This window comes from Fukomys damarensis, unplaced genomic scaffold (assembly GCF_012274545.1).
Source record: "Fukomys damarensis isolate Sample0158 unplaced genomic scaffold, DMR_v1.0_HiC HiC_scaffold_4, whole genome shotgun sequence".
NCBI classification, from domain to species: Eukaryota; Metazoa; Chordata; class Mammalia; order Rodentia; family Bathyergidae; genus Fukomys; species Fukomys damarensis.
The window spans coordinates 38,222,856-38,250,725 of NW_022900916.1; the positions used below are offsets into that span (position 1 = coordinate 38,222,856).

Below are 27,870 nucleotides of genomic sequence, written 5' to 3' on the forward strand. Positions count from 1 at the left end.
CCCTCCTCCACGCCGCCCGGCGAGCTGCAGCCGACCGGCCACCCACCTGCCCACTCCAGTGGCCGCAGTGCGGGAAGATGGGGTGAAGCTGGCAGTTCCCATGTGCACCCAAGACCTCAAAACTAATCAGCCACTCAGGGATGAAATATGCTCCCTGCACACCCAGAGGGATCCTAGAGATAAATGGGGAAACTGAGGCCAGTGGCTAGGCTGAACACACTGATGTGGTGTTGACAGAACTTTCTGGATGTGGCGAGGTTGTTGACAGGGCCTGGGAGTCCTGGCTTCCAGCCCGGGGTATTGTCCACCTGTGGACAGGGAAAGGAAGTACTGTGCTTGTGTACATTCTAGAGGGCCTGAGAGGAAGCAGGGACATTGCCCAAGCCAATCAGGGAGAAGGCTTTGGGGGCACCTCCCCTCATTGCTTCACTTTATAGATAGAAAAGCCTCATGTAGAGCCCAAAGCCAGGGTCCCAGGGGAAAGAGCGAGGCCCCTGTCCCCGACTCAGTGTCCCTGTCACCAACCATTGGGCTCATTGTCTCAGAAGGAAGCTGAGCTCAGGGAAAAGATGTCCAGTGAGTCACATCGTGTATGTCCCCCCATCACCGTCTGACTCAACCGAGGTGATGAGAGGGGAGCCCTGGGCAATGTGCCACAGGGCAGAGCCTCCTAGAGAAAGGGTGAGTTAGCTGGACAGAAGCAGGGAGAGCCCTGGTGGACCAGCCAAGGGGAAATGTGACGGAGGGGGTGGGCAGGGCCAGGGGTAGATAGGGCAGGAAGAGCCAGAGGGAGCCAGGCCAGGGCAGGATTGGGCTCAGGGTAAGTCAGGGCAGCTGGAGGTGGGGAAACTGAGGCACTCGAACAAAGGTTCCGGCTTGGGTGAAAAAAGCCACAGAATGAATGAATATATATATATGTATATATATGTAGATGGCATGAGAATGTGTATTTAGTGTCTCTGCAGTACACATGTATTCCATACGTTCCATACTTCTTGGCACTTCTTTAGCCTGTGTTCCTTGTCCTTTCCCCTTCCTTTCAGACCTAATAAGCTGAATTGGAGGGGACACTGTCTGAGTCTGAAAAGTTTCTTTAAGTCAGACAATCACCAACTCAAGCCACACGAAGACTGAGGTTTGGGAAGATTTTGGAACTTTATAGGTGAATAATTTTGTCTTTCTACTGTCCTCCTCCCAGGCCTGGTTAAAAAAAAAAGAAAAGGAATGGTGGACATCTTTTGGGATTCATTCTTCAAGGACAGGGTGAGGGCAATCTCCATTACAGACTGAGAAAGAAGTTCAGGGGTTTTGTGGGGGCAGTGCTTATCAGGACAGGGACTCATTAATCATTTCTTTCCCTTCGCATTTATTCCTTCAAGGAGATTGCCTGGCCTTTAGGTAGGAAAGAGGAGTAGAGAAGCAACCAGAAACAGAGAAGGGACCTGCTGTATGTGGCGCGAGTGCATGGGGGTGGGGGGCAGTAGCCCTGATAGTGACAGGCGAGGTATAAATAGCTTGGGCTCTGCAGCTCATGTTCTGTCGGCTGCCTGTGACGAGGTGCTCAGGAATTCCACTCTCCTGTTGGCAACCCCCTCTCCTTGTCTCCAGAATACTCATTCTCCCCAAGCCACCTTCATCCCATGGCCAAAACCACCCATCAGCACCAGTGATGTCTACCTGAGATGCTGAGCTCTCCTGTGGAGAGATGCTCAGTTTAGGACACAGCTGGGCCTCGCAAAGAACTGTGTGTGTGTGTGTGTGTGTGTGTGTGTGTGTGTGTGTGTGTAAAGGTAGACATCTGACAGCCAACCTGAGGTGGCAAGAGCCTAGAGGTCCACAGTGTTGCATTGAAGCTTTGATGAGGAAACTGAGGTAGAGATATGAGAAAGAATAGAATCCCTCCCTGAGCTACTGGAGAGGTGAAGAAAGGGGCCTAGTCAAGTAGCTTGGAGCTGACAGCCTCTTCACAGACCCTGATGGCGCACAGTCCTGTCTGGTGGGGATTATCAGGGCCTCTCCAGTAGTCAAAGGCCTCTGTTGAGGTGGGAGGGCTCAGAGGGAAGCCCACAAGGGAGAAAGAACTCTGAGTGTAGCCACCCGTGCTCTCCCTCTGACTCACCGTCTCACTCCAGGAGAGATCAGTGCTGTGTCTCAGGGGAGCAGTGAATGGCCAGCAGAGCAGGGTGCAGAGTGCCAATGGATGATGGTTCCTGTCACCCCCCCTCCTGAAACTTGAGTCTATTGCTCTCCAGGATAAATCGGGGCCTGAGTCAGGCCCCAGCAGCCACTCAGCCTACCCAGGCACAGGTTGGTGACTCAGCCCTCAATATAGCCCATGAGCCCAGGCCCCAGGCCCGGCCATACAGGCTCAGAACAGACCGTGCGCAATGCCGTCCTAGGGCCTGCCAAATGGGGCCCCTCCCTGAGGAGAGCTAATGTGTTCCTCAACAAGCCAGGAGGGGCACAGAGAGGGTCTTACAGGGGGCTCATCAGCTGAGTATGTGGGGCAGCGCTGGCTGGGTCCACAGGCCTTTTATAGCCCCCTGACTCACTACCCGCTGATCTATCTCAGGAGACCAGGTTGTCTGGCTTTCACCTGAGGCTGCCTCTCCCAACAAGGGGCACTGCCTGTCAGCCAACGCTAACCATATTTAACTTGGGCTAAGCTGAATCTGCCTGAACAGGTGCAGTGGGCCATGTCTGAAAATTTTGTTTTCCTGAGACCAGGGACATTCCCACTATTACCTGGGATGATTCTGGGCCGGTCAGAATCACAGCAGGCACTTTGACAAACAGTGACAGTAACTGTGACTCTGACCTGGGTGCCAGCGGCAGTGTGGTAGAGTAGAAAGATCCACAGGCTGAATTCCAGCCACTCCACTTCTAGTTGTCACCTTGGGCAGGTAATGTAACTCTTTTGGGCCTTCATTTTTTTCACCTATAAAATGGGGTTAATAATATTCTAATAGGGATTTAAACAAAGGTACGGAGAAGAAATGCATGAAAGATGACTAGCATGGTACCTGCTGTAAAATAAGGATTAGAAGAGATGGGCGTGGTGGCGCACGCCTGTAATCGCAGCACTCAGGAGTCTGAGGCAGGAGTATCGCTGTGAATTTGAGACCAGCCTGGGCTACATAGTGAGTTCCAGGTCAGTCTCAACTACATAGTGAGACCCTGTCTCAAAAAGCCAAAAAATAAATAAAAATTAAAGTTAGTGAATGTTTCACATTTAACAAAAAGAGACCCTTTAGCATGCTTTGATAGTAATCTGGATCAATAAGACAAGGAGGCACCAATTCAAGCCATACAGAGGAAGAGATTCTAAAATGAGCAGAGAGGGACAAGTGTTCTAAGGATAGAGGTTTGCATTCTAAGCAGAAGGCTGCAGAAGGCAGGCCCACATTCTTGTCATTACCCAGGCTCTGGGTTCAGGTCCCATGATGGGACAAATTGCCTACTGGAACCTGGCCTCCATCTTGGTATCTAATTCCAAGTTGAATTCATGGTCCTTATGTCTTTGTCTGAGCTGCTTTAACAAAATATCACAAACTAGGTAGCTTATAAATGACAGAAATTTATTCTCACACCTCTGCTGCCTGTAGAGTCCAAGATCAAGGCACCTGCAGATTCCTTGTTCCGTGAGGTGCCCCTGTCCCTTCCTCCAGTTTCCCCATGACTTCTCATGGCAGGATGGGTGAGGGATCGCTCTGGAGTTTCTTTCACTTAGGGTACTAATCCCACCCATGAAGGCTGTGCCCCAACTCCTAATAGGGGAATAGGACTGCAGCATGAATCCTGGGGGACACAAACATTCAGAGCATAGCCTTCCAGTCATTCCCAATGCGTGTTTTCCAGGCAACTGGTGGAAGAGTAAAGTAGTTAAAAAGCACAGTCAGCTGGACTTTGTGATACACACCTGTCATCCCAATACTTGGGAGGCTGAGGTAGGAGGATCGCCATGAGTTTGAGGCCAGCCTGGGCTACATAGTGAATTCAAGGCCAGTCTGAACTACATAGTGAGAACTTGTCTCAAACAAACAAACAAATAAACAACAACAACAACAAAACAAATGGCAGGAAAATACTACCTGAAAAGCTAGTAACCACTAGCACTAGGTAACTTTGGAGGAATTTCTATTTTAGTTTTTGTTTTTTGAGACAGGGTCTTGTTATGTATTCTAGGCTGGCGTTGAGCTCATTATGTAGCCCAGGATGGCCTCAAACTTTCCACAATCCTCCTTTCTTAGCCTTCCAAGTGCTAGGATTACAGGCATGCATCATCAGATTTGGCTAGGAATTTCTCTAATTAGGGTACAACTAAGAACATATTACACCTTGAAATAATTGGGAGAACAGTGCTTCCCAAGTTTTACTGGGTTTACTAATCACCTGGGTATATTACAAAACAGATTGTGTCAGGAGAGCTGAGACTCCAATGAGCTCCAGGAGATGTTGACACTGCTCATCCTTGGGCCATACGGAGTAGCGACGGGGCTAGACTACCTGAAATAAGGATGATTTTCAAAGAGGAGTCACTCACAGCTGGATGTGGTAGCACAGGCCTGTGATCTGAGCACTTGGGAGGCTAAGGCAGGATTGCCACGAGCTGGAGGCTAGCTTGGGCTACATAGTGAGTTCAAGGCTAGCCTGGACTACAGAGTGAGACCCTGTCTCCAAAAAAAAAAAAAGAAGTCATTTAGAGGCAAAAGGGAGGGACATGAGGCACTGTAGCCATGTTTATAAGGAGCTGGCCACGATATCAGTACTGGCTTCAGGCTTTACTTAGCTCAGCCACGTCACTTCTCTGGGCTATGTAGTTTGAAAGGCTCCTCATCTAAATGTTCTTCCTACTTCTCCATAGGAAAGGGCTGGGGTAGGAAGTGGACTCATTTAGTGCCTAGCCACCACAGCACACCCTCTGTGTTCTTCAGAGTCTAAAAGTCCTCTGCTGTCAACTTGTGAAGCAGAAAGAGGGAGACCAAGGTATACTGGGGTCCATTCTATGCACTGTGGCCTAAGAATACACTGGAAGTTTTTTTAACGTAAACACCCATGAAGAGAACAATTATTAGAAAGGACTCCACAGAAGTGAAACTAAACAGGGACATGCATGAAGCATCCTAGCCATTCCCTTCCACTGTCATCCTGCTCTGAGCTCGAGGAGCACCTCTGCTCTCGGCTGGGTTTAGCGACTGGAGAGGTATTAATTACAAGGACGCTGGCATTTGGAGGAAAGGGCAGGGGACTAAAGAGCCTTCCCACTTCACTGTAGCTCCAGGGTAGCACTCCTGTCTGGGTCCACCAGTTCAGGGCTCTGCTATTTGCTTCCTTGCCCTCTGGCTCCAGTCTGAGGTGCTAACAGCTTTCCACTGCTGCTAGGGCCTGGGTACTTCACAATTTTTTTGTTGGTTCTCTTATGCGTGCCTTCTGTGCAAAGTCCCTTCATTAAATGCTCTTCTGTTAAGGCTTTGAGTGCCCTGTTTACTGCCAAGACACTGACTGATTAAAGTCATCTCTGAGTGAATCCCTTGAGAAGTCACAAGGACTAAGCCACCAAGGCTCCCACGCCCATTTTCTCAGTGATTTGTTCTCACATGGATGGTGTGGGCACAGGACCCGAGGGGAGGTCCTTTCACCCCCAGTACCCAGCTCCTTCCATTTCTCCATGCTCAGAAGAGCTCCTTGAGATAGCGTTATTAAGGATAGATTAATCCCTCTGCACTTCAGCTGGCAGCACAGGGAGCCAGCCTCATTTCTGAGGTCATCTGTAGGGTGAAAAATCATATTTAAGGGGCTGGGAATCTGTTGTACGTGAAGCATTTAGCAAATAAAAAGCCACAAAGTCTCATGTAATTTGGTTGATATTTAATTACAACGAACCCAGGTTCTTATACAAGGCAGACAATGGGAGCCAGCAAGTCAGCAGCTCCCATAGCCTTTCCAGCCTGAGTGACTGAGGCTAAGGAGATGGGGACACATGGGTGGGGTAGGGGCTCTGGCACAGTGTGTCCTGCCCAAAGGTGAGGGTGGTAGCTGCTGGGCATCTGCCCTCTCAGCTGGCCCAGGACTCTGTATCCTGCGGTCGCATGTTGGGTAACACATACAGAGCCACAGCTGCAATAGCCAAGAATACCATAGGCTTCCACATCCCAGACATGTTCTGTGGAGACCAAAGAGAAACGGTGAGTGCCCAGCCTTCTGAACCTTTCCCTAAGCCAGAAATCACCTGCCTCGGGGGTGCCGGACAGGGACACCTCAAGAACAGCAAGGCTCAGCCGCTCACTCCTGGTGACGTGGAGATCATGTAGTCTGTTCTTTCGGGCACCACAGATACATGACATGACATGCTGCACATTATGGCAGGTGGTGCCTGTATCTGTGCCTCAATTTCCCCCACAGGATGAGAATACTGGCTCCTATGTGTGGAAGGAAGCTATGGGGCCAGACTGCACAGATTCTCCATGTGCACGCAGAAGGAAGGGTGAGGTGTCAGGCCAAGAAAGCAGAGGGTAAAGCTAGGCCTTTGGGAAAAGCGGAAGCACTCGTGGGCTTTATGGAGGACACGTGTACTGAGAATTAAGAGGAAGGAAAAAGAGACTAGGAGTAAGGGGAAGTTACTGTGGAGTGCAGGTTAATAGGAGGTTCTTAAGCAGCTGGACATTTTCACAGAATGATGTTGGTTTTAGGAAAATTCAAGGGAACCTGTTACTGGCCCTGGTAGGCGAATGTCAGTCATGAAACACCTCCCGCATCACCAGGTGTGTGGCCTCACTTCCTGGTGCATACGCTGGAGGCTACTAGACACTGCTGGCCCCTAGTCAAGTCTGATTCATGGACAACAAATAATGCCATTCTGAAGAGCTCTAAAAAGAGTCCTTTAGGAAATACTGGAATCTTGGACAGGAAAATTCATACTTTGGGAAAAGTTCCTATTTTTGTTACCTTTTTAAAACAAAACAAAACTGTATCACTTGAAAGATGGAATCTGGATTTTGAGCCATGAGCTATAGCCTAAGATTACAGGGGCAATAGAGGCCAATAAATCTAAGAACATATTTGATCAGAGAGTAACTAACATAAAAAGAGGATTTTAAGCCAACTATAAAGAGCAAAGAAAATCTCCTAAAGTTGTAGAAATAGTTACTAAGGAGAACAGAAATGAAATGGAAAGCCAAATAATATATGGAATAATTCATATAAGAAAATAACTTGGAAGCTAGAAAGATATTTACATGTTCAGATATTTATGTCCTAATGAGCACGGCTAAAAATGTCAGTCTGATGCTCTTTAAAGGAAGAAAGCGTGTTGAAATCCATAGATGTGAGCTGGTGTACTTTACACTGGATTGGATGCATGAAGGGAAGGTTTGGGTGTCCCAACAGTGGAAGTCATAGGCTTCTAGAAATTACTTTCTTCTAGATTGTGTTACTAAAAAGACAGATCAGGAAAATCATGGTTTTGGACTTAAGCAAGGTACCTGACAAGTTTCCTTGAAATCCTTGCAGCTAACATGTGGAAGTAAGACTAGGATGTCAAGAAAGCCTGTCATTAAGTAACCAATGAGCTGATAAAGGAGAACCTAGTGAAAGAGAGAGAGAGACAGAGAGAGAGAGAGAGAATGAGAGAGAACCCAGTGATACAACACTAAGACTATGTCCTCACTTGTAACTTGGATGTAAACATGGAAAGTGGGTTTGTCACCCTGAGGATGGTGTGAAGCTGTATGGAAAAAGAATGTTTTGAAATCACAGGCTTGGGTAAAACAAAAACAGAAATCCCATAAAAGTTCACAGGTTTGGACAGTGGACTATATGTAATAGGCAGAGATGGAAAATTCTGCTTTTGGACTTCCCAAAATAAAACTGTCATATAGAGTGGGGAGAGAATGCTAAATGTGTGCAATATGCAAAGGAGTTTTATAAATAAGGTGAAGTTAATGATATGATATTCAATACCGGAAGATCTAATGAAATCTGAGGTTGGAGAAACAGAAGTATGGTAACCTCCTAATTACTTGAGGATCAATAAAGAAAAGTGCTCAAAATGAGAGGATAGGAGGAAACAGGATTAGGATGTTATCTGTGGTTAATAGTAAGCCCTTACCATCCGAGTCACACTTTCTTGGCTGTATTCAGCTCTCTATACTTTAGTTTTATCATGTACAAATAACAATAGTGACGGCTTCCTTACAGAGCTGGTGCAAAGATTTAAATAGTTAATATATGTAAAGTGATTAGAGCAGTGCCTGGCATATAAAATACATTGTACTTTATACATGTGCTCTTTTGTTATTGATGTAGCATTTTATAATCTGTAAAGTACTTTACATGCCCTAACTCACCGATACTTACAGAATCTCTGTGAGGAAGACAGAGCTTAATCATCCTCTGTTTACATCTGAGGAAACTAAAGTTCAGATGAGGCACTTTTATTTTTATTTTATTAGTACCTGTTTGCAGTACATACTGATTGCATTCATCATGGGGAGTTGGTACCTGATGAGGCATTTTGCTTTCCTGGGCAAAAACTGTAGGCAGAGACAGACTCAACCAAGTTCTTCTTGCCATCTGTCAGCCACACTTTTTACTATGCTGTACTGGCCTCAAATCCTGCAGAGGAGCTACACACTGGGGCTTAGCCAGAGCTCTGGGAATTATAGGCTCTCTCAAGAGGTCCCTTAGCTAGCAGTGCCTTTCTCTCACTCTGCTGGGGCCTGGCAGAGTTGGAGTTGACAAAATGTTGTACCTGAATGCATCAGGTCTCATCCCATAGGGACTTAAGACATTGGGGGGTGTTCAGGGGAGGAAAAGGTGTCAGGAGATACCCCTGCCAGTAAAGGAGCTAAAGGCCGTCATGGAAGATTAACAACTGGAATGCCTAAAAGAAACAAGAAGGACTGAAAAATAGGGGAAGTGAGGGGGGATGCAAAGGGAGGACAGAAGGTAAGGAGGTGCCACCGACAAATACTTTAGCTGCTCTCTGTACCTAGCGCTATGCCAATTACACTTCACTAATGGGAGCAGGAGAACAAAGGACAGGAGAGGGCCAGTGGCAAGGAAAGCATGAGATGAGAACCCAAACAGGACAAGAAAGAATAGCTTTGGGTTCCAGAAGGCATGTGGAATCCCCAGGTTCTACCTTAGGCTAAGAGACCATAATCTGCCTCTTGAATCCGATGTTCCATTGACAGATCAGATTACATGAACCAGAGCCAGCTGAGAGGCACCAGAATGTATCAGTCTGGATTTCCTGAGAACACCTGCATTTCTAGCTACTTTAAACTTTTCATCAATATCATCTCTCTTGGGAAGCCAATCAAAGTGGAATCTGACTCCCAAAGGGAGAAAAGAGAACTAAAAATATTTTCTGGCATTTACTCTAATTTTTCTGGAGACTGGAAGTTCCAACTAGAAAACTTTTCAGGAGAAAGTGCATACGTAACACAGTAGGGGTTCTGTTCTATTTCATCAAGATTGAAGGACCAGTTTAGGTCGCCCTCATTCAAACGCCCCTGGGAAGATCAGCAGGATCATATCTCTTCATATCTCCTCTCTCACCCACCAGGAGAAGGAGCAATTCTTTATTTGCCATCTTGTGTAGAGGCAGTGGTAAGAAATCCGCTCTAGAGTTAAAGAGAGAGACCAGGCCTACCTTATCATAAATATCAGAAATAGGCAGCTTTGATAGAGCAATAGTGCTAGGCTATCCAAGTTTTTCCCAGCCAGGGACAGAAACCCAAGGCACACTTCTGTAAACATTCCAACTTTCTGTGCATTACATGCATCACAAAGACATGCTTGAGAAGTTACAGTATTTGCAGGAGGCTGAAGAAAAGACAGGGTTACAACTCAGTCCTGAGCATTGCCTATTATACAATGGCAAAAGTAAGGAGCAAGCAGCTGAAGAAGGAAAGAGGAGAGGAAGCCATACCTGCACCTGCGTTAGGACGACGTCTCAGCCCACCAGCACCAGAGCAGAGCCGATATGACCACCAGGCCTACAAGAGGCAAGGAGAAGATGGGGGGATCGGGGACAGGGGATGGCTGCAGCACGTCAAATGAGAAAGAAGCATGAGGAGAGACCACGAGATGTGAGGTGGCATGAAAAGATGTACACACGTGAATGAAGATGAAAAAACAAAGGAAAAGAAAAAGAATTGAGAGGTTAAAAACCAAATAAATTAGAGCGGGAACATTTCTTCTGTGCTCCCTGGGCCTTGAAGAGAGCAGAAGTCTTCCCACTGGCAGCCTGTGAAGCTGCAAAAATGAATGAGTTAAGCAGTAGATAGGCCCAAGTCAGGTGGCGAGGCCAGTTTTCTGTCCTGTCATGGACGTCTCATATCTTGTCAAATAGAAGATATCTGCACCTAGACCCTTCCTGTGGGTGGGAAAAGTGTAGGTCCAGAGATTAAAACTGTGCTTCCTTAGAGGAGTGTATACTTTTCCTGGATCCTTCTAGAAGAGCCAGTCTTTGGTCAGGCCACCTGCCTGGTCTCCTTTCCATCAAGTTCCTTGGTATTTTGAGCTCTGGTACTTGGTATTTTGCATCAGATATTCTAGGGGTCTGATACTTTAGTTGTGAGACAAAATGTATAAACTAAGGGGGGAAGGGCTAATCCTCAGGCTGCAACAACCTTCGAGAGACAAACTGAATTTGCAGGTAATAACACTTATGCCAAAAGACACAGGGCCCACTGGGCCAGCAGGACACAGAATGGACTCAGTGGTGGCAGACCTATGGCATGAGTGCCACAGCGTGCTGTCTAAAGCTTTAAAAGGTTTTCCATCCCTGGGCTTGACCTTGAAGTATAAAAATCAACTTTGAACTTTGTGGTCCCACAGTTCAAGAAAACTGTAAGGCTCTGGGCCAGCATATGATGGCACGTGAGGAGTTCAAAAGATCAATAATATCGGAGAAGGGCTCAGCTGCTCTCTTTAAATTATGAGTAATGGTCTTGTCACAAGTTTAACACAGAACTCCACGTGAGCTCCTCAGCCAGTGCTACAGACTGAATTGCTGGGAAATCCCAGATATCCTTGGAGTTGACTGGGTAATCCCACAACAGACTTATCCTCCTCCCCATGTTTAGAGGAGTAGAAAAGACCTATTCTGTAAACTAGGACTTACACAGGAAGTATTCAAACTCCAGAGACCCCAGTTAATCACAATGCAGGTATTCAGTGGATACCAGGATTTCTGTACAGTTGGTGAATGACTCCTACCATCCTGGCATGTCCCCCAAGAGGGCCGCCTCCAATCTTTGAAAGATCCAGCAACTAAAGGGACAGGACTATGGCTGGTAATGGACTAGGCAGTGCTCCTGCCATAAAGTTGGAAATTCTGACAATTGCTCCTATCACTCCTATTCCCACACTCATGACCTATGATAACAGAACCCAGTGGGCGATGCAAACCTAGAAAGCAGAGATCACACCCCTCCCACATCCCTAACAGCAATGACAAAGGTTAAAAGGGCACCATGCGAAAACAGGACGAGTCACTTTCCCAGGCTGACAGAAATGCCCTGAAGAAGGCCTCATGCTGTCAAGGTCTTCATACAGTGCCAACAAGAGGGCTGGGGAAACCCTTTCCACAGAAAGAAGGTAACAAGGGCTACCATGCAAACAAAAGGACATAGAACTTCAAAGACCCCACTCTGGTTTCTAGAGAGGTGGTCCATGTAAGATGGCAACAGCAAATCAGTCTAACACTGCCATTTCCCTCAGAGACTGTTCCGTTTAACTCCTCCATCCCCATCCTCCCCAAGAGCCATACCTTATGGTAACTGGCCTCGAGTTCTGCACAAGTTCATCTGCCCTTGACAGAGCCAGCTCTGAACTCTAAAGTGCCTAAGCCCAAGACCCATTTCCCATTTTTTTTTTTTTTTTTTTTGAGACAGGGTCTCGCTATGTAGTTCAGGCTGGGCTTGAACTCACTACGTAGTTCAGGCTGGCCTCCAACTTGCAGCAATCCTCCTGCCTCTGCCTCTGCCCCCTGAGTGCTGGGATTATGGGTGTATGCCACCATATCTGGCCCATGTCCCAAATGATCCAGCCTCTGGCAGTGGTTACCTTTTTGCTCTCACAAATTTTAAGGGGGGTTTCCTCTTCAGTTTCAGGGGAAGCATCATCCTCATCTTCATTGTCTTCTTCCTTATCCTCCTGTTCATTGTACTGTCCATGTTCTTCCTCCTGATCTTGCATTGACTTAACTTCCTTAGGGTCTGCCGGTTCAGTAACTAGTTCATCCCAGGACTCCTTTGATTCTTCCTTTGTTGTCTCTTCTATCTCCTCTTTGTTTAGTTCCTCTTTTCCTAGCTTGGCTAATTGCTCTTGGCTTGCATTGTAGTACAGCACCACCTCCAGACTCTGTTGGGTGGAGGCAGGGCAGGATGGGGGCTGCTGTTACCTGTGCAGAATCTACTCTCCAGGCAACGCTGTATTATCTCCTCAAAACTCGGAGGCATGTTGCTGTGCTAGGGTGCAGCACTGAATTCTGGGACTGCAAGCCAATTTCCCTGGGCATAATGTGGAGGGCAGTCACATCTAGCCTCTCAGTGCCAACACATCTACTTGGCCATTAGGCTATTCCCAACACGAACCAGGGCCAAAGGCTCTTGGGCTCTGCACCTTAATTCTTGCTTCCTACCCCTCATGGTGACTCCCATCATATCAATCCTCTTTCACTTCTTACTACACATAACTACTCTTTTTCTTCATCTTATTGGTCCTTCTCTCGGGTATATATAACTCAAGAACAGGGTCCCCAAAATGGGGCTGGGTCACTGCAAGTAGTTCAGCCTTAGAGGCTGCATCCACTTTTCCCATAGCTCCCAGGAGCAAGAGTCCCAACTTTCTCCTGGGATGAAACTGTCTCAGAAACCTTCCTATAAGCACCTTACCTGGGAGAAACAGCGGTAGAGATGAGGTTTCTTTCCAGGGCTTTCTCTGCCCTCCTGTCTGACTGCCAAGGCTGTCACTTACCTTTTTGGTCTCTAAGCCGCCCTTAGAACTGTCCGAGCATGGCTTGGTCACCCGTTTCTTTTTGGTCCCATTGGCTTTCTTGTTTGTGTTTTTATTGCAGTTCTTTCCCCTGGCCTCTTTGCCAACAGGGGGCCTCTTCTCTCTGAGCTGGTGGAGCTCTTCCTGGCAGCACTGCAGCTGTCCTTCCAGCTGCTCCTGCACTGCCAGGAGCCGCCCCTGTTCATCCATGCTTGCCTGGTATTGAAGCTGCAGCTCCCACAGCTTGGTCTGTAGTTCCTTGATCTGTTGGTAGTGGGGGGCCAGATATCCAGAGCTGGGATCATGCAGTCAGCCGGGGCCCTACTTTGGGCTTACTATTTTAGAAATATCCCTGCTAAATAGCCCATGGGGAGGCAGATGGTAGAGAAACCATTAAATTGTGGAAAACAAGCCTCTTAAACAGTTTTATAAAAACCTTTTCCCTAACTTGAAGTATCTGAAGATTTATGTCTAATGTGATCAAACAATGAGTTAAATATAGACAATATATATAGTTTTTTCCCCCTTTTAAAACCAGGACCTATCTGAGGAATAACTATAAGGCTGCTACTACTTCTAAGCCTCGGGGATTTATTATGTATTTCTTCTAACAGGAATTCCTACTTTACCCAACCCATTTCTCTGACAGGCACAATGCTCAAAGGACATGTTGCCCAGGCCTGAGCATAACTGGGTGCCTGCACCTCCCCCTGGAAAGAGAAGCAAGTTACCACCCCACTCCCAAATCTCGGGTTTTGTCTTCTCTGGCTGCTGGCCACGGTCCACTTGGTAGGTACTAACCAGTCTAGGCCCCTCTGCTCAATACTCTGGGTGTCCTGTAGGAGCACACAAAGTCACTTCTCACACACACTGCACTGTGCGTCACTGCAGGTCAGAGGCAGTGCCTTCTGCCCCCTTCCTCGTGGACACAGAGCACTCTTCTTGACATTATGAGAGATTCAAAAGAAGATGTGATAGCCAGGCCTGGTGGTATATGCCTATAATCCTAGCACTTGGGAGGCTGAGGCAGGAGGATCACTACAACTTGAACTACATAGTGAGACCCTGTCAAAAGAAAGAAAGAAAGAAAGAAAGAAAAGAAAAGAAAAGAAAAGAAAAGAAAAGAAAAGAAAAGACCCTCTCCCTGAAGTCTTTATAATCTAGCGAGAGATGACATAAATGCATGTAAAATAACAAAAGAAAAACTGGCGAGTGAAAAATATAACTCCGCAGGAAGTGCTCTAGGACGCAGAACAAAAGAGAACAGAAGTGGCAATGGGAAGAAAATAATTCAGAGAGAAGTCAGGATGACTAGTGCCTCCCAGCACAGTGAGCACGGCAGAAATGTCCTTTGGCCCAAGCATAGCACATCAGCTACACTGAACTACTTGGCCTTCTGGGATTCAGTGCCCCTGCTCTGCCCTTCTGTCTTTGGTCTCTCAGAAATGGCCATCACCTCCTCTGGTTTGGGGGAAACTCTGCCTCCTTGACAGTGGTTACCTCATTCTTTTCGTGGGGGGCTGCAGGTTTCTCAAGGCTTTCCATGCACTCCTTGAATTCCTTTTCGCAGGCATGGATCTCATCCCTCAGCTCTCTCTGCCTGTCCAGAAGCTTGTCCATCTTCTCCTGCAGCTGGCAGTGCTCCTCCTGGCTCACCTGGTACAGGGCCTGCACTCCCTGCAGCCTGGCCAGCACCTTGGCCACTGTTTCCTCAAAGCGCTGTGGAGGGTCGAGGAGCAATGACAGCACCTCAAGAAGTGCCTGACCTCTGCCCACACTTTGCTAGGCCATTCTCTGGAAACAAAATAGCGGCCACCAGGATCTGAAGCTGCCCAGGGGACACTATTTTCCCCATACAGAGCACCCTGTCTGTAATTAAAGTCCTCAGTCTTATGCCTCACTCTGTGGGAGAGAAGCTGAGGGGAGGAAGGCTGCTGGGGGTAGGAGCCTTGCTCACTTCCAGCAGTTCCCTAGATCAGCTCTGACCACATTCCCGTCTCACTCCTGCACCGTTCCCCCAGGTGGTGTTTCTCTTAAAGGCAAGACCCTATCTTCCCCTGCCTGACCTGTCACCTGAGATGGTTACCTCTAAGTCTTTAGGTTCAGCTGGGTCCTCATCAGCACCACTGCTGACGTAACTCTTAGGACAGCTGTCAGAGCTACTCGTGCTGCCATAGCTTTTCTTACAGGTGATGCTGCTGCTGCTGCTACTGGAGCAGTAGCTCTTCTGATAGGCCTCACCAGAAGTGGTGCTGTCATAGCTGCGGAGGAACCCCTCATTGCTGGCCTGGGTGCTAGCGTAACTCTTTTGATAGCTCTCGTTGTCTTCAGTGGTGCTGCCGTAACTCTTGTAGAAGTTCTCACTGCTGACAGAGCTCTCCTTGTAGGATTCAAGACTCATTCTGATACTGGACGACTGCATTTGGAGCAGCTGCATTTCTTCCAGACAGAGCTGCAAGTCGGCCTGTAGCCTCCTTCGCTCCTCGAGGAGACGCCCATGCTCTTGTCGCAGCAGCTCCTGTTCCTTCTGGCTGGCGACATACAGCTCCCGCAGAGCCTGCAGCTGGTCCAGAAGCAGCTTGGACTGCCGGAGGTGGGGTGGAAGATACAGCCATTACCCTAAGACATTTCAGCTCTCCAAGCTGCCCATCTCGGGGCCAGATGCCTGTGTTCAGACCTATGCCCCAGGCTCACCAGGCCTATCTCTGACTCAGCCTACAGGTGATGAGCATGTATCAACTTCCTGCTCATTTGGGACAATCTCCCTGGGGCAGCTGTTCCCCAGGGCTCCTGTTTCTATACTGTGGCACATCTCTTTCTTCTTATAGCAGTATATGATGGGTCTCAAGAAGGCCCTGGCTTCATGACCTACCCTCTTCTTAATCAAGCGTACCCCTTACCCTGATCCTTAGGCTCAGTCCTTTCCCCTTACCCCTAAGGCTAAAATTAGTCCAAACCCTGAATGTGAGAATATAAAGAATTCTTTCCTGGGAAGATGCAGGCTCAGAATCAAGGTCTTACTCCAATTGGTCCTGTACCTCCTGCCCGGATTCTGAATCTGGCTCATGGGCATGTGTCCCAGGCGTTTGGGCCTGCCTTTTTGGCTGCCACCTCCAATGATGAGATCCAATCAGTTAAGGACATATCTTATACCTGGTTCCCCATCTCTATGTTACCCAGGCTTTCAGTCTGGATATCTGATGCCTCTGAAATATGGCCGAGTCTCATTTTAGGCTTCTGCTATTCCTTGGTTGTTGCTGTTCACACTAATATCTTACTGAGCAGGTTCAGGCTATAGCTTACTGAAACTGTCTACTGGCTCTTCTTGGCTTACATGGAATGCACAAACCAAATTTACCCCATTCTGAATAGATGTGTTTGGAAATTTCTGCCTCTGTCACCTCATATACATGACTTCCTGGTAGTGCTTGAGACACACGGACTTTCTGGTCTAATCCCCCTGGCCTGGTTCTGTATCTGCCATCAAAATTCTAATGAAGGCAGTGCAGTCAGTGTAGGAGTGTAATAGGAACAGATGAATGGACCCAGATTTGCCTCACATAGAGACTTTGAAAATGAGGAAGTGTACCTCCCACCTCCTAAGAATGACACATTGAGAGTCGATCCAAGGGAATCTAAAACACTAAACTGATTAACATCCCTTGAAAATGATACATCAGTGAGACTGAATCCAGCGGTCAGATTGAAGACTTCCAGGTCTGTTTAAGTGTTCACAGTACTACAGTGAGTACAGCCGGGTGAGGTCCTCAGTGCATCTAAGGCCACATCTTAATGGAGCCCATGGTGGTCCCGGCTGGTGAAGGGTAGGACTTTGGCTTCACCCTGCCTCCTGTCCTAACAGGCCTTCCTGACTCTGGCCTTTCTGTAGAGCCACTATTCCCTGTAAGGCTACTGTGCTGAGGAGAACCAGGACCGTTCCTCTTGCCATGGTTACCTTTTTCTCACTATTTGCGGACTTAGGTTGTTTGGCATCCTCAGGATTCACCAACACTTCCTGGAAATGAGAGTCTTTAAAATCTCGCAGCTCCTTGTGTGCCTCTACCTGTTCCTTTAATAGATACTCTTGGTTCTGCATCAGTTTTCTTTGTTCCTCCTGCAAGCCTTGGTAGAGCATTTGTAGGTCCCATAGGTCTTGTAACTTTGTAAGCAGCTCCTGACTCTGAATACAGTGGAAGGAGGTAGGAAGAGTAGCAGTTAAAGGGAAAGCCGCAGGTCCATCTTGTGCCACAAACCTGTTGGGCACTATCTCTCCAAATCTCTGGCTTCTGGGGACATAGTCTTCCTATGGAGACCTGCTACTGAGTAACAACAACCCCTTACATGTGGATGTATTTTGTAATTTATAAAATGCTTTCAGGTGCACGTTCTCCACATGGGCTAAATATCTAAATATATAAATGCTACACAGATTCCAAAGTATGAAATATATTTTAAGATTTAAAGCTGCCCTTATGTGGAAAAACCCGAATCAGCTCTATGGAGCGTTTGGTGTGGGAAGATTTATGGGAAAGGAAGGAATCATTAACCAAGAAAGGAAAATGTTTGATTCCTACCCTTTTATTTTTCCAAGGGATGACCATACCTGGGAAGCTTCTCAAAGTAGCCTCTCTGAGGCCAGTGGCCACATCCTGGCTGTAGGTACCTTATGGAAGAGGCCACATTTGGGCAGTGGGAATGTGAGCCGGTGCAGCTCTTCCTGTAGCTGGCCCTGCTCCTCCTGCAGCCTCCTCTGATCCTCCAGGAGCTCGCACTGCTCCATCTGCAACTGCCCCATCTCTTTCTGGCTGGCCTTGAACTTGTCCTGCAGTTCTGTCAGTCTGGACAGCAGTGCATCACACTGTGGGGGTGTGGTTTCTCTGTAAGTTACTCTTGGTGGGGGAGTGGTGGAGCTCTAGTGCTCACCTGACTCCTGTGACTTACAGGGTCTCCCTCCCCATCCAGTTACCTTGGACTGATCATCACGTGCAGACCAGGCCTCTGTCTAAGGGGAACCCATGAGTGCTTGGACTGTCAATGGCTGAATTCTGAGTTACTTCCACCATCTCCTTTGGAGGGTGATTTGAGAGGGAGTACTATCAATGTCCTTTTCCCTTCTCCCTGCCTTCTGTCTCTGGCCTTTTCTTTGGTGTACCATCTTCTCACCCTGAAGGAAATCCAGCTCCAAGCTACACTCATTGTTGTCAGTTGTTTTTAGACCTTTATGTTCCTTCCCAATAAGGACTTAGTTTTACTCTAATACCTCCCATTTTTGTTTTCCTAACCATCTCGTAAAACCTTTAGAAATTATGAGCTATTGCTGAATTTGGGTTACAACTAAATTATCCTATGATCCCAAAATCCAATCTTCTGTTTTTTGTTTTTTTGGTACTGGGGATTGAACTCAGGTCCTTGCGCTTGCAAGGCAGGCCACCGAACTGCTGAGCTAAATCCCCAGCCCAACTCAATCTTCTAATAGCAAATGAATGTCAGTGCTATTCTATAACCACAGAAAAGGCTGGCTTTGTACGCCACTGTGCTTCTCCTTTCCTATAATTCTTCCGCTAGAAGAGGGGGTAATAGACAAGTTGCGGATCCCCTGAACCCCTAAAATGAATGGGAGTAGAGAAAGGGGGAGACATGAGCCTGGCACAGAAAGGCAAGTAGACTGTAACCTTTTCAATTCTCTATCTCCTGGAGGCCTTTCCCTAGAAATTCAGCCTTCAGCTGGCAGAGGCAGGAACCACCGAGTATTCTGGGAGAATGTGACTACCTCCATCACCTCCTGGGATTCTTGTGCTTTTTCTCCAACATGCTTCAGCACCTGCCCATTTCTACCAATAATCAGGGGCTGAAAGTGCTCAGCAGAGTAGAGAATGGCTTGCATTTTATACACCATGGAAAAAGGATAGGTGAATAAGGTTTTATTTATCACTATCAGGATTCATTACTAAAAGGATGTGAGGTTAAAGTAGCATTCTGTTCCATTTGAAGAGGGTAATCCTAGAGAATTTACTCCAAGTCACAGAGTAAGTCCTGGAAGAGCCTACCAGAGTGGTGGTGAACTTATGGCATGCATGCCACAGTGGGCTGTCTGCATCACTGAAAGCTCTAAGAAATTCACCATCACAGGCCCAGGTCTTTCTAATACTCCACCAGCACTCTAGGCACATAAAAAGAACACATACAGTCTGCTTCAGAAAACTGGTCCTACTCTTTCTAGTTCCAACAATAACAGCTACATAAATGGGCCTACATGGATGTGCTCTCCACAAATGACCAGACACCACTACTGTTGTAATATGATTACAAATGTCTACCCACATGGAATCATATGGAAAAACAGTCAGGTGTTCAGACTGGGATCCAGACCTACTGGTCCCACTGTGGCTTTGGCTGCAAGTGAAGATCAAGGCAAACTGTCTGAGGGTTAGCAGCCTGTGGCTGTGCCTATCTCCCACCCTTGGTTGGATGAGTTCAAGTCTTGCTCTGCCCCTCTTTTCTCCAGAGCAGATGCCAGGAGAGCTTGTTGCTATGCTCTGTAATTACCTTATTGGCACACGGTCCCATCTGTTCAGGAGAGGGCTGGGTGGTCTTGAGTTGTTTGAGCTCCAGCTGGTGCAGCAGAAGGTCCTGCCCAAGCTGGTCGTACATGTGCTTCTGGTGCTCCAGCTCATCCTTGCTGGCCTCGTAGAGCCGCTTCATCTCTCGGAGCTGGGCTTGCACCTTTGCATTCTGGGCAGGGGAGGCAGGCACCCCTGCTGCCATGCTCTCTCATCTCAGGAAGGGACCAAGGATTTATTGCCCCCTCCCCCCTTTCCAGCCCCTATTTCATCCCAGCTGAGAAGACACAAGATGGACCTGTCCCTCCCGGGCTTGAAACCTAAACCTTGTGGAGTTATTTTGTGGGGAGGGGAGTTTTCCTTTACAGTCTAATTTTCTGAATTAAAATCAAGGGAGCTTGGAACATCATGACTTCCTGAGATCAATTTTCTACACGCACCTCTTCGGTCTCATCAGCAGCTCCTCCACAAAACTCCCACCAGGCCCACTCTGTGCTCACCCTCACAGGAATCCTGCCTGGCCACAATCTCCCTCACCTGACCCTCCCTTTACCTTCTCATCAGACTCCCGCAAGGAGGCCACCATGTCCCGGAGGCACTGCAGCTCTGCCTCGTGGCACTGCAGCTTCTCCTGCAGCTGACGCTGCACCTCTAGCAGCTTCTCCTTCTCACCCGTGATGTTCTGGTGCTGGATCTGCAGCTTCTGGAGCCGGCATAGTAACTCCTGCGTGCAGGGGCTTAGGGTAGCGCTGCTGTCCTGTAACTCTACTCTTGTTCTCTAGTTGTTCTGGGTCACTGATGGGCTGTGCATTTACTTCTCCCTCCCTTTGTCTGCCCCTTATCTTCCCACCTAAGGCAGCTTGACCAGGGCTGAGGTTCTTTAGTTCAGGCTGGCCTTGAACTCACTATGTAGTCTAGGCTGGCCTTCAATTTGCAGGGATCCTCCTGCCTCGGCTTTTTTTGAGTACTGGGATTATAGGTTCGCACCACCACACCTACTATGAGGTTCTTTAGTTGTGGTGCTGCCTTGGTGGTAGCTGGAGCTATTTTAAATTCTACTCTTATTTATCTTCCCCAAATCTTCAGACTGGTGCTCTTAGCACTTTGGTTGTTCCCTCACCACTGATGCTGTTACCTTTTCACTTTGGCTCTCCGTGATTGTGGATTTCATGATTTTGAGCTGTTGGAGCTCAGACTGAAGTTGCACCTGCACTTTCAAGAGCTGATTTTGCTCATCCTGGCTAGCATCAAATTTTTGTTGCAGGACACAAAGCCTGGTCTTCAGCTCCTCATTCTGTGGGTACAATGATTATTCTCAAGAAGTAGAAGACCCCTTTCCAGGTCAACTTGATCCTTTTCAGGTGCAGACTGCTTGAGAAGCTCCCCTGGGTCTATGGCTTGTCTTCTTCAGCAAGGCAGACATTCAACAGAGTGCGTTTCTAGAATGCCAAGCTATGTGGCTTCTACAGCTGGCTTCTAGTAGCCTGGGCCTCTGGTTGTAGTGTGCGTTTCTAGAATGCCAAGCTATGTGGCTTCTACAGCTGGCTTCTAGTAGCCTGGGCCTCTGATCGGTGAACGTCAACCGATCTCAGAGTACCCTGAAGCAGAGATTCCTAATAGACCCTCTGCCCTCCCAGGTGCCTCCCCTGGCAGTGTTTACCTGGACAATGCTGTGGGAAGTTTGAAACCGAAGCACTTCATTCTGGGCACACTTGAGCTCCCTCTGAAGCCTCTTCTGCTCCTCCTCACTGATCTGCCGATGATGCTGTAGCTCTTGCAACTCACAACACAATTCCTTACACTGTGCAAGAAATGGAACAGGGGGGCTGATTCAGCACAGGTGCCATATGTGCTGTAGGAACAGGCTCGGGCAAAGTAAGGCACTCGTTTGATTGGAATATAGTCACGAGTTGCCTCCCAACATGGACACATGCTGAGAAATGCATCCTGAGGCCGCTGAACCCTTAAGAGAATGTTATAGATGGTATGACCTGGTGTAAACTATGACACACCGACGCTGTCTGGTAGCCTATTGCTCCCAGGGCCATGACAAACAAAACAACATGAGATTAAGTTAAGCACAAGAGTTAAATGATGCAATCCAAAACTTAATGTATAAGAAACCTATGAAGGTGCTGCCAGTGTGACACAGTATACTGTTCTGCGGTAAATTTTTTAGTTTTTCCAAGTAGAAGGATTATCTTCTAAAATAATGATAAAAGCATAGAGAATATATAAGCCAGCAGCAAAGTTATTTATTATCATATCAAGTCTTAAATCATGTATTGAAATAAGTACATTTACTATGTTTTACATGACTAAGAACATAGGTGTATCCACACCAGGCATCACCACCAACATATTAGGCGCCATGCTGCACTACAGCATGATGAGAGGTCAGGAATTCTTCAGCATCATTATAATCTTACGAGACCACCACCATGTACGCCATCTGTTTTTGACAAAAGTATCATATGGTACATGACCGAGTTTATATCAAGCACGCTAGCAAGACCACGGGCCAGGGCAAGGTGAAAGAGCAATGGTGGGACAGGCCTCCCTGTCCTCTGCGGTCTACCTTATTCTGCATGTCGTACATCTGCTCCTCAGCTCCCAGCAGCTGCTGGCGCAACAACTGCACTTCAGGATCAGGCTCGAGGAAATCCATTTCTGAAGTCTGAGACTCTGATGATACCATACTCTTTAGTGTTTGGGACTCCAGCCATCTCTCTGTTGCTCTTCGTGTCCTGTAACGCAGAACACAGAGCTATGTTGGGAGAGGCTTTGTCTGGTTAGCACCAGACAAGTGTGCTTGGGCTTTATGCCTTCCGTTTAGGTCAAAGATTATGAGAGGCCTTCAGTTGTGATTCAACTCTCAGTAAACACGCTTAGAAAATTGCAAAGTTTCCAGCACCTCAGGTACAGATGCATGCTTGGCTCTGGGACACCCTAGGAATGTTGGTTCAGTTGGTTTCAAGGTTGGGCCGGTGCCAAGCCAGCTCCAACCTGTAGGCTCTGTGCCATTAAACTCAATCACGTCTGTGCAGACAACAAAGGACTACTTACCTACTCTAAGAGCAAACCGGACCCCAAAGCTGAGAATAGAAGAATACTAAATTTTACACTTGATCTTAATCCAAAAGGCTGAGAAGTGATGGAAACTAAATTTTAGAACTCACTCAGTTCTAGACTTGGACAATGAGGTGGAATCCCACGCCTGCCTCTACATGGTCTGTCTTTAAACTCTAGGAAAGCCACAGAAAGGGCTGGCTCTCTGGAAGCAGAGGAACACTCCTGGACCCTGGCCTCTCTCTTCCGAGAATACCCATGGAAAAGTCCACAGCACCCTGCCTCCTGGCTGTACCTCTCACTCTCCAGCTCCGCCAGCTGCCCTGTGAGGCTGCTGTTGCTCTGCTGCAGGACCTGATACTCCTCATTCAGAAAGTCGTAGCGTTCCCGCAGTTGCTGCAATTCTTCTGCAGAGGACAAGCAGAGAGAGATGAGATCCTTGGTGGAGCAGGGTGGACCAGCCCCTAGTTTTCCTGCCTAGAAACCTAAGACTAGAAGGTTGACAACTTCTCTTTGTCTGGAGACAGAAAAGAAATACTACAGGGCTGGGGATTTAGCTCAGTGGTGCCACGCCTGCTTTGCAAGTGCAAGGTCCTGAGTTTGATCCCTGGTACCAAAAAATAAAAATAAAAAAAGAAAGAAAGAAAAAAAAAAGAAAAAGAAAAAGAAAAGAAATACTACAGAGACACAGAAGACAGACCCCAGAACACTCCATGGCGCAGGGAGTCTTTGCTGCTTCCAGGAACTGCCCTTCCTCTCATTTGCCCAGAACACGCACCCTGTGCACTCACCCTTAAAGGCCCAGGTGAAGCAGGATCTTGAGCTCAGATGCTCTTGAGTGTTTAAATAAGTTTTTAGCTGATTATATTTAAAGTTTCCACTTAACTGTTTATGATTTCTTCCCTACTACGATTTTAGTACAAAAAGCTGAGCAATGTGAACTGCCAGATGGTATAGTTCTAGATACTGCCTCTCAACAACCCAGGAATCCTGAGCTTTGTTCTCTTCTTTTACCATCACACCTAAGCCACTGGCCGGATGTGGCCAAATGTCCTTTCTAATAGTCTTTTGTCTGCTGACAGAAAAGCTCATCACAACCCAAATCTCATCTTCAAGCATTATAAGAAATCTGGTAGAAATGTCCCAGCATATATCTTGAAATACTAGTCACCAATATTTCTTCCCCAGTATTTGGGATCAAACCCAAGACTTTCACACTAAACTACTTCCCCAACTATTTTTCTTTATTTTGAGACAACTTGCTAAGTTGCCAAGTTACCTGGGCTAGACTTGAATGTGTGATACTTCCACCTCAGCCTACAGAGTGCTGGGATTATAGGTGGGTGCCACTATATATCCTCAGCTACTAATACTTTTTAATGCTGTGATGATACAAGCATCTATGTGTTATGTTTTCATGACTGAGAATGATATCTTTTAGAACACTAATTCTACTTACATTTGAGAAAAACCAACTTGCCCTAATTACAGCACAAGACCTATCTTACCTGCTAGAAAATTCAACACCCTAAAAGTCATTTCTAATGTTTCCTCTTTATTACAATCAGAAGTCTTTAGAATACTACAGATGATTACCATAGAGGGATGGAAGAAAATTATATTTAATGAAAACCACGCTAAGCATTAGATTTGATGGTTTCAGTCTTGAATGGGCATTTCATTTAATTCCCAAAATAGCCTTGCAAGCGTTTCTTTTTCTTTTTTCTCTAAATAAATTTAAAATTTTAAAATTAGTTTTAGAGTTAGTAAAAAAAGCTGCAAAGATAGTGCAGAGTTCCCCGGGAAAATTCTCACCCTGATTCCTTGATGTTAAAATCTTATATCAGCATGGTATACTTGTCACAACTATGGAATCAAAACTTTACTAATCAATACTTTACTATTAACTAAAGCCCACACTTTATTCTAATTCCTCTACATTTTCCCTAGGCTACTTCTTCTGTACCAGGATCTCATCTAATTTGGGTCCCATATCCCAGAGATGGAAACTGAGCTTCAGAGAAAAATAATAACCTAAGTTCATCTTACTGAGTGGAGTTGTGTTTCAACTGTTTCATTCCAGCCAAAGCCCTTCCTATGTGCTAGCCACTCTCTCCCAGCACCACCAGTCCAAAGGCTCTTCTGAGAGTCTTGATACAGCCGGGAAAACTTTGCAATTCTTTGATTCCTTGTTGACTACCTCCTCTGCTTGACCCAGCCAAATATAGGGCCTCTATTATGCTCAGATCATAAATCTAGTCTAGAATAAAGGCAGACTCTCTGATGTCATGGATCCTAGCAACTAGCTGAGAGCCTCTCTGTCTGAAAGCAGGACTTGAAGCTTTTGAGTACCTCATGCATTACTAGAAATAACCTTTCTTCCTCTCCAGCTGTCTTGTGCTCTGATTTGTTGACCCTTAAAGCTTCTACTTTGGGGAGAACTATAGAAGCTTAAGAATTAGCATCCTGGGACTGAGAAACAGGGCTGAAGTCCCCCCCAAAGTGGCCCAGGGAAAATGCCATGATGACAGAGGAGCAGAAAGAGTTTCCCAAGATGGCAGGTCCTTCTATACTCATCCCAGAACTGAACACTTTCCCAGGAAGACAAATCCCATAGACAAATCAACAGGATCTAATGGCTCTCTGGAGAAGCATCCCCAGGGTATGTCTCTACAGTGTTATTTGGTTTCTAATGCATAATCTAACACCACTCTCCCACCACTTTCCTATCTAAGATCTCCTCTCCTCTACCTGACCTTGCTGATGGGTCAGGAGGAGGGCTTGCTTTCATACCTTGCAACCCAGAGAAGTCCGAGAGACTTATACTATTCGATTGGTCAGAGCTCTTCATTTCCATTTCTGCACGGAGTGAGGCAATCTCCATCTCATATTCCCCCCGAATGCGTTCCATGTCATCAAGTTCATTCTGCATCCGGCAAAGATCTTCCTGCAGGGATGCTATGTCGCTCTCATGTTCAGTTGCAGAATCTGCCGCGGCTTGCCGCAGGCTCTGGATCTCAGTCTGGGCCAAGTGTAACTCTTGTTCTATTTCCTTAAGTTCATTTTCTTTCTCATGTTCCAACAGGGAAATTTCCTCCCGTAGATGCCTCAGCTCACCTGCAAGGCCCAAAGGTTGAGATGGTCAAGAGGATAAATGAACTAACCTATCATGATTTTTTGTGACAGGGTCTCACTATGTTGTTCAGGTTGGCTTTAGGCTTACTATGTGGCCCAGGCTGACCTCAAACTCAAGGTAATTCTCCTGCCGCAGCCTCCCAAGTGCTGGGATTACAGGTGTGCACCACCACATCTGGCAAAGCTATCAATCTATCATGTTTTATGCACAAAGTTAAAGGCAGACTTTTTTCTTGTCTGGAAACACCTGACAACCTAGACCCTACCCACCAGAGAAGTATAGCAAAGTATGGCATGAAAAGAGGGCCAGGGATTTAGCTCAGTGGCACTGTGCCTGCCTAACAAACACAATGTCCTAAGTTAGACTGCTGGTACTGGGGGAAAAAAAAAAAAAAAAAAAAAAAAAAGAAAGAAATAATACCTAAGAAGGGAACAGAAGGACTACATACTAAGGTACAGTAGAAAGGCAGATTTTGAGGCCTCATCTGGAGAGCAACAACTTGGGCTACTGTAAACAAAACTATTAAGTGCTTCCAAGGACTTACCTGACAGTTAAATACCAAACATTAGCTGACAGTATTCTACTGATACTCTGAGCCTTTCTAAAAACTCCTTGGCTAGAAATTTGTCACACGATATTTTTACTTATTCATCCTGGGAGTTTAGAAATTATACAGCCTCAGAGTCCCCATCATGAACCACTTATAGTAAGTACCAGACCTAAAACCATATGGAATTAGTTTCCCATTGAAATTCAAAGAATTTCTTCATATGATAACCAAAAATGGAAAAATTACCTAAATACTGACTAACAAGGGATTATTTAAATTGATGATGGTTAATAGAATATCACAGAGCTATTTAAAAGAAAAGTGACAGATCTACAGTGAAGATATAAAAAAAGTTTTTATATTAACTAGAAAGTAAAATATACAGAAAATGTAATGTTGCAAACAAATTGTATGTATAGTATATAACACACACGTGTACAAAAATATTCTGGAAATATCTACGTCTCAAACCATGAAGGACAGTTGCTTCAGAGAGGGATAATAGGTGGCACAGTATTTTACTTTCATATATATATTTGTGCTGTTTGATTATCACAAGTCTTTATGTTATTATATTATATATATATATGTATATTTTTTTTCAGCTTACAAAGAAATATGTCAGAGCTTTGCATATGGGGATTATCTCAGCATATACAGGAATCCATCTAGGATCAGGAGAACCAGAAAGTGGGGAGAGAATAAAAGCCACTGACACAGGGCCAGGTATGGTGGTGCACACCTGTAATCCTAGCACTCAGGAGGCTGAGGCAGGATTGCTGAGTTCAAGACCAGCCTGGGCTACATAATGAGTTCAAGGCCAAACTGGACTATACAGAGAGACCCTGTCTTGAAAGAAATCAAAGAAACAAAACAACAACAAAAGCCACTGATACCAATAAAAACTCAAGATCTTGGGCCAGGATTAGGGAATTAACAAGGATTGGGCTGAGAGGGTCAGGTCTTTCTCACAAACTCTCTGCAAAGCACATTCTCTCCATGCCTCATTTTGCTCCTATTCAGATTCAATGTTTCCTAGCCTCCACCCTCCTCTCCTCAAAAACCTAACAGGAAAGAAAGAAAAAAGCTCACAGAAGTCCTCTATTAAATGCCTTCATATGACACCTTGCACTTTGTGCAGTGCAGGTGTGTGTGCATCTGTATGTACAGTTGGTCTCTTCCTCACTTGCTTATGAACTTTAGGAAAGCAGGAACATGTCTGTTTTGCTCACCATTTCAGGCCCAGGAATGGCAGAATGCAACTCAATAAACACTTGCTGTTTTCATGCATAAATGAGGTAGGGTTTTATCAATTCAACAAACTTGTACTGAGTTTTCCCTGTGTATACAGAATGACATGTTTGGGTATTTTATAAAAGTCCAAAGAGAACTTAGACATTTTATAAGGCAGTTTTAGGGTGTGGTAGTGCATGCCTGTAGAACCAGCAAGAACTCTAGAGACTGAGTGGGGGGGGGGTGGATTGCTTGATCCCAGAAGTTTGAGACCAGTTAGGAGAGGGAAAGGGAGGGAGACAGGAGACGAGAGAGGG

At 46.4% G+C, this 27,870-nt stretch overlaps 1 protein-coding gene across 6 annotated transcripts in view; it reads right to left on the bottom strand.

The window, feature by feature from the left end:
* Positions 1-5,974: 5,974 nt before the first annotated feature.
* Positions 5,975-27,870, bottom strand: part of Ccdc136 (coiled-coil domain containing 136) — a 29,211-nt gene continuing 7,315 nt past the window's right edge. For 2 of the 6 annotated variants that reach the window (XM_010633454.2, XM_010633456.2), the window contains 14 exons: positions 25,428-25,751; positions 22,930-23,041; positions 22,144-22,312; positions 21,226-21,366; positions 20,701-20,859; positions 20,119-20,289; positions 19,552-19,737; positions 17,669-17,863; positions 16,961-17,185; positions 15,092-15,589; positions 14,506-14,724; positions 12,988-13,269; positions 12,076-12,372; positions 5,975-6,163 (listed from right to left, as the gene is read on the bottom strand). In XM_010633454.2, the coding sequence (XP_010631756.1) occupies positions 6,056-6,163; positions 12,076-12,372; positions 12,988-13,269; positions 14,506-14,724; positions 15,092-15,589; positions 16,961-17,185; positions 17,669-17,863; positions 19,552-19,737; positions 20,119-20,289; positions 20,701-20,859; positions 21,226-21,366; positions 22,144-22,312; positions 22,930-23,041; positions 25,428-25,751 (3,086 nt within the window). In that variant the 3' untranslated portion in view covers positions 5,975-6,055. Of the gene's footprint in view, positions 6,164-9,934; positions 10,048-12,075; positions 12,373-12,987; positions 13,270-14,505; positions 14,725-15,091; positions 15,590-16,960; positions 17,186-17,668; positions 17,864-19,551; positions 19,738-20,118; positions 20,290-20,700; positions 20,860-21,225; positions 21,367-22,143; positions 22,313-22,929; positions 23,042-25,427; positions 25,752-27,870 lie in introns of all 6 variants that reach the window. The other 4 variants (XM_033757842.1, XM_010633457.2, XM_033757859.1 and 1 more) reach the window with 4 other exon arrangements.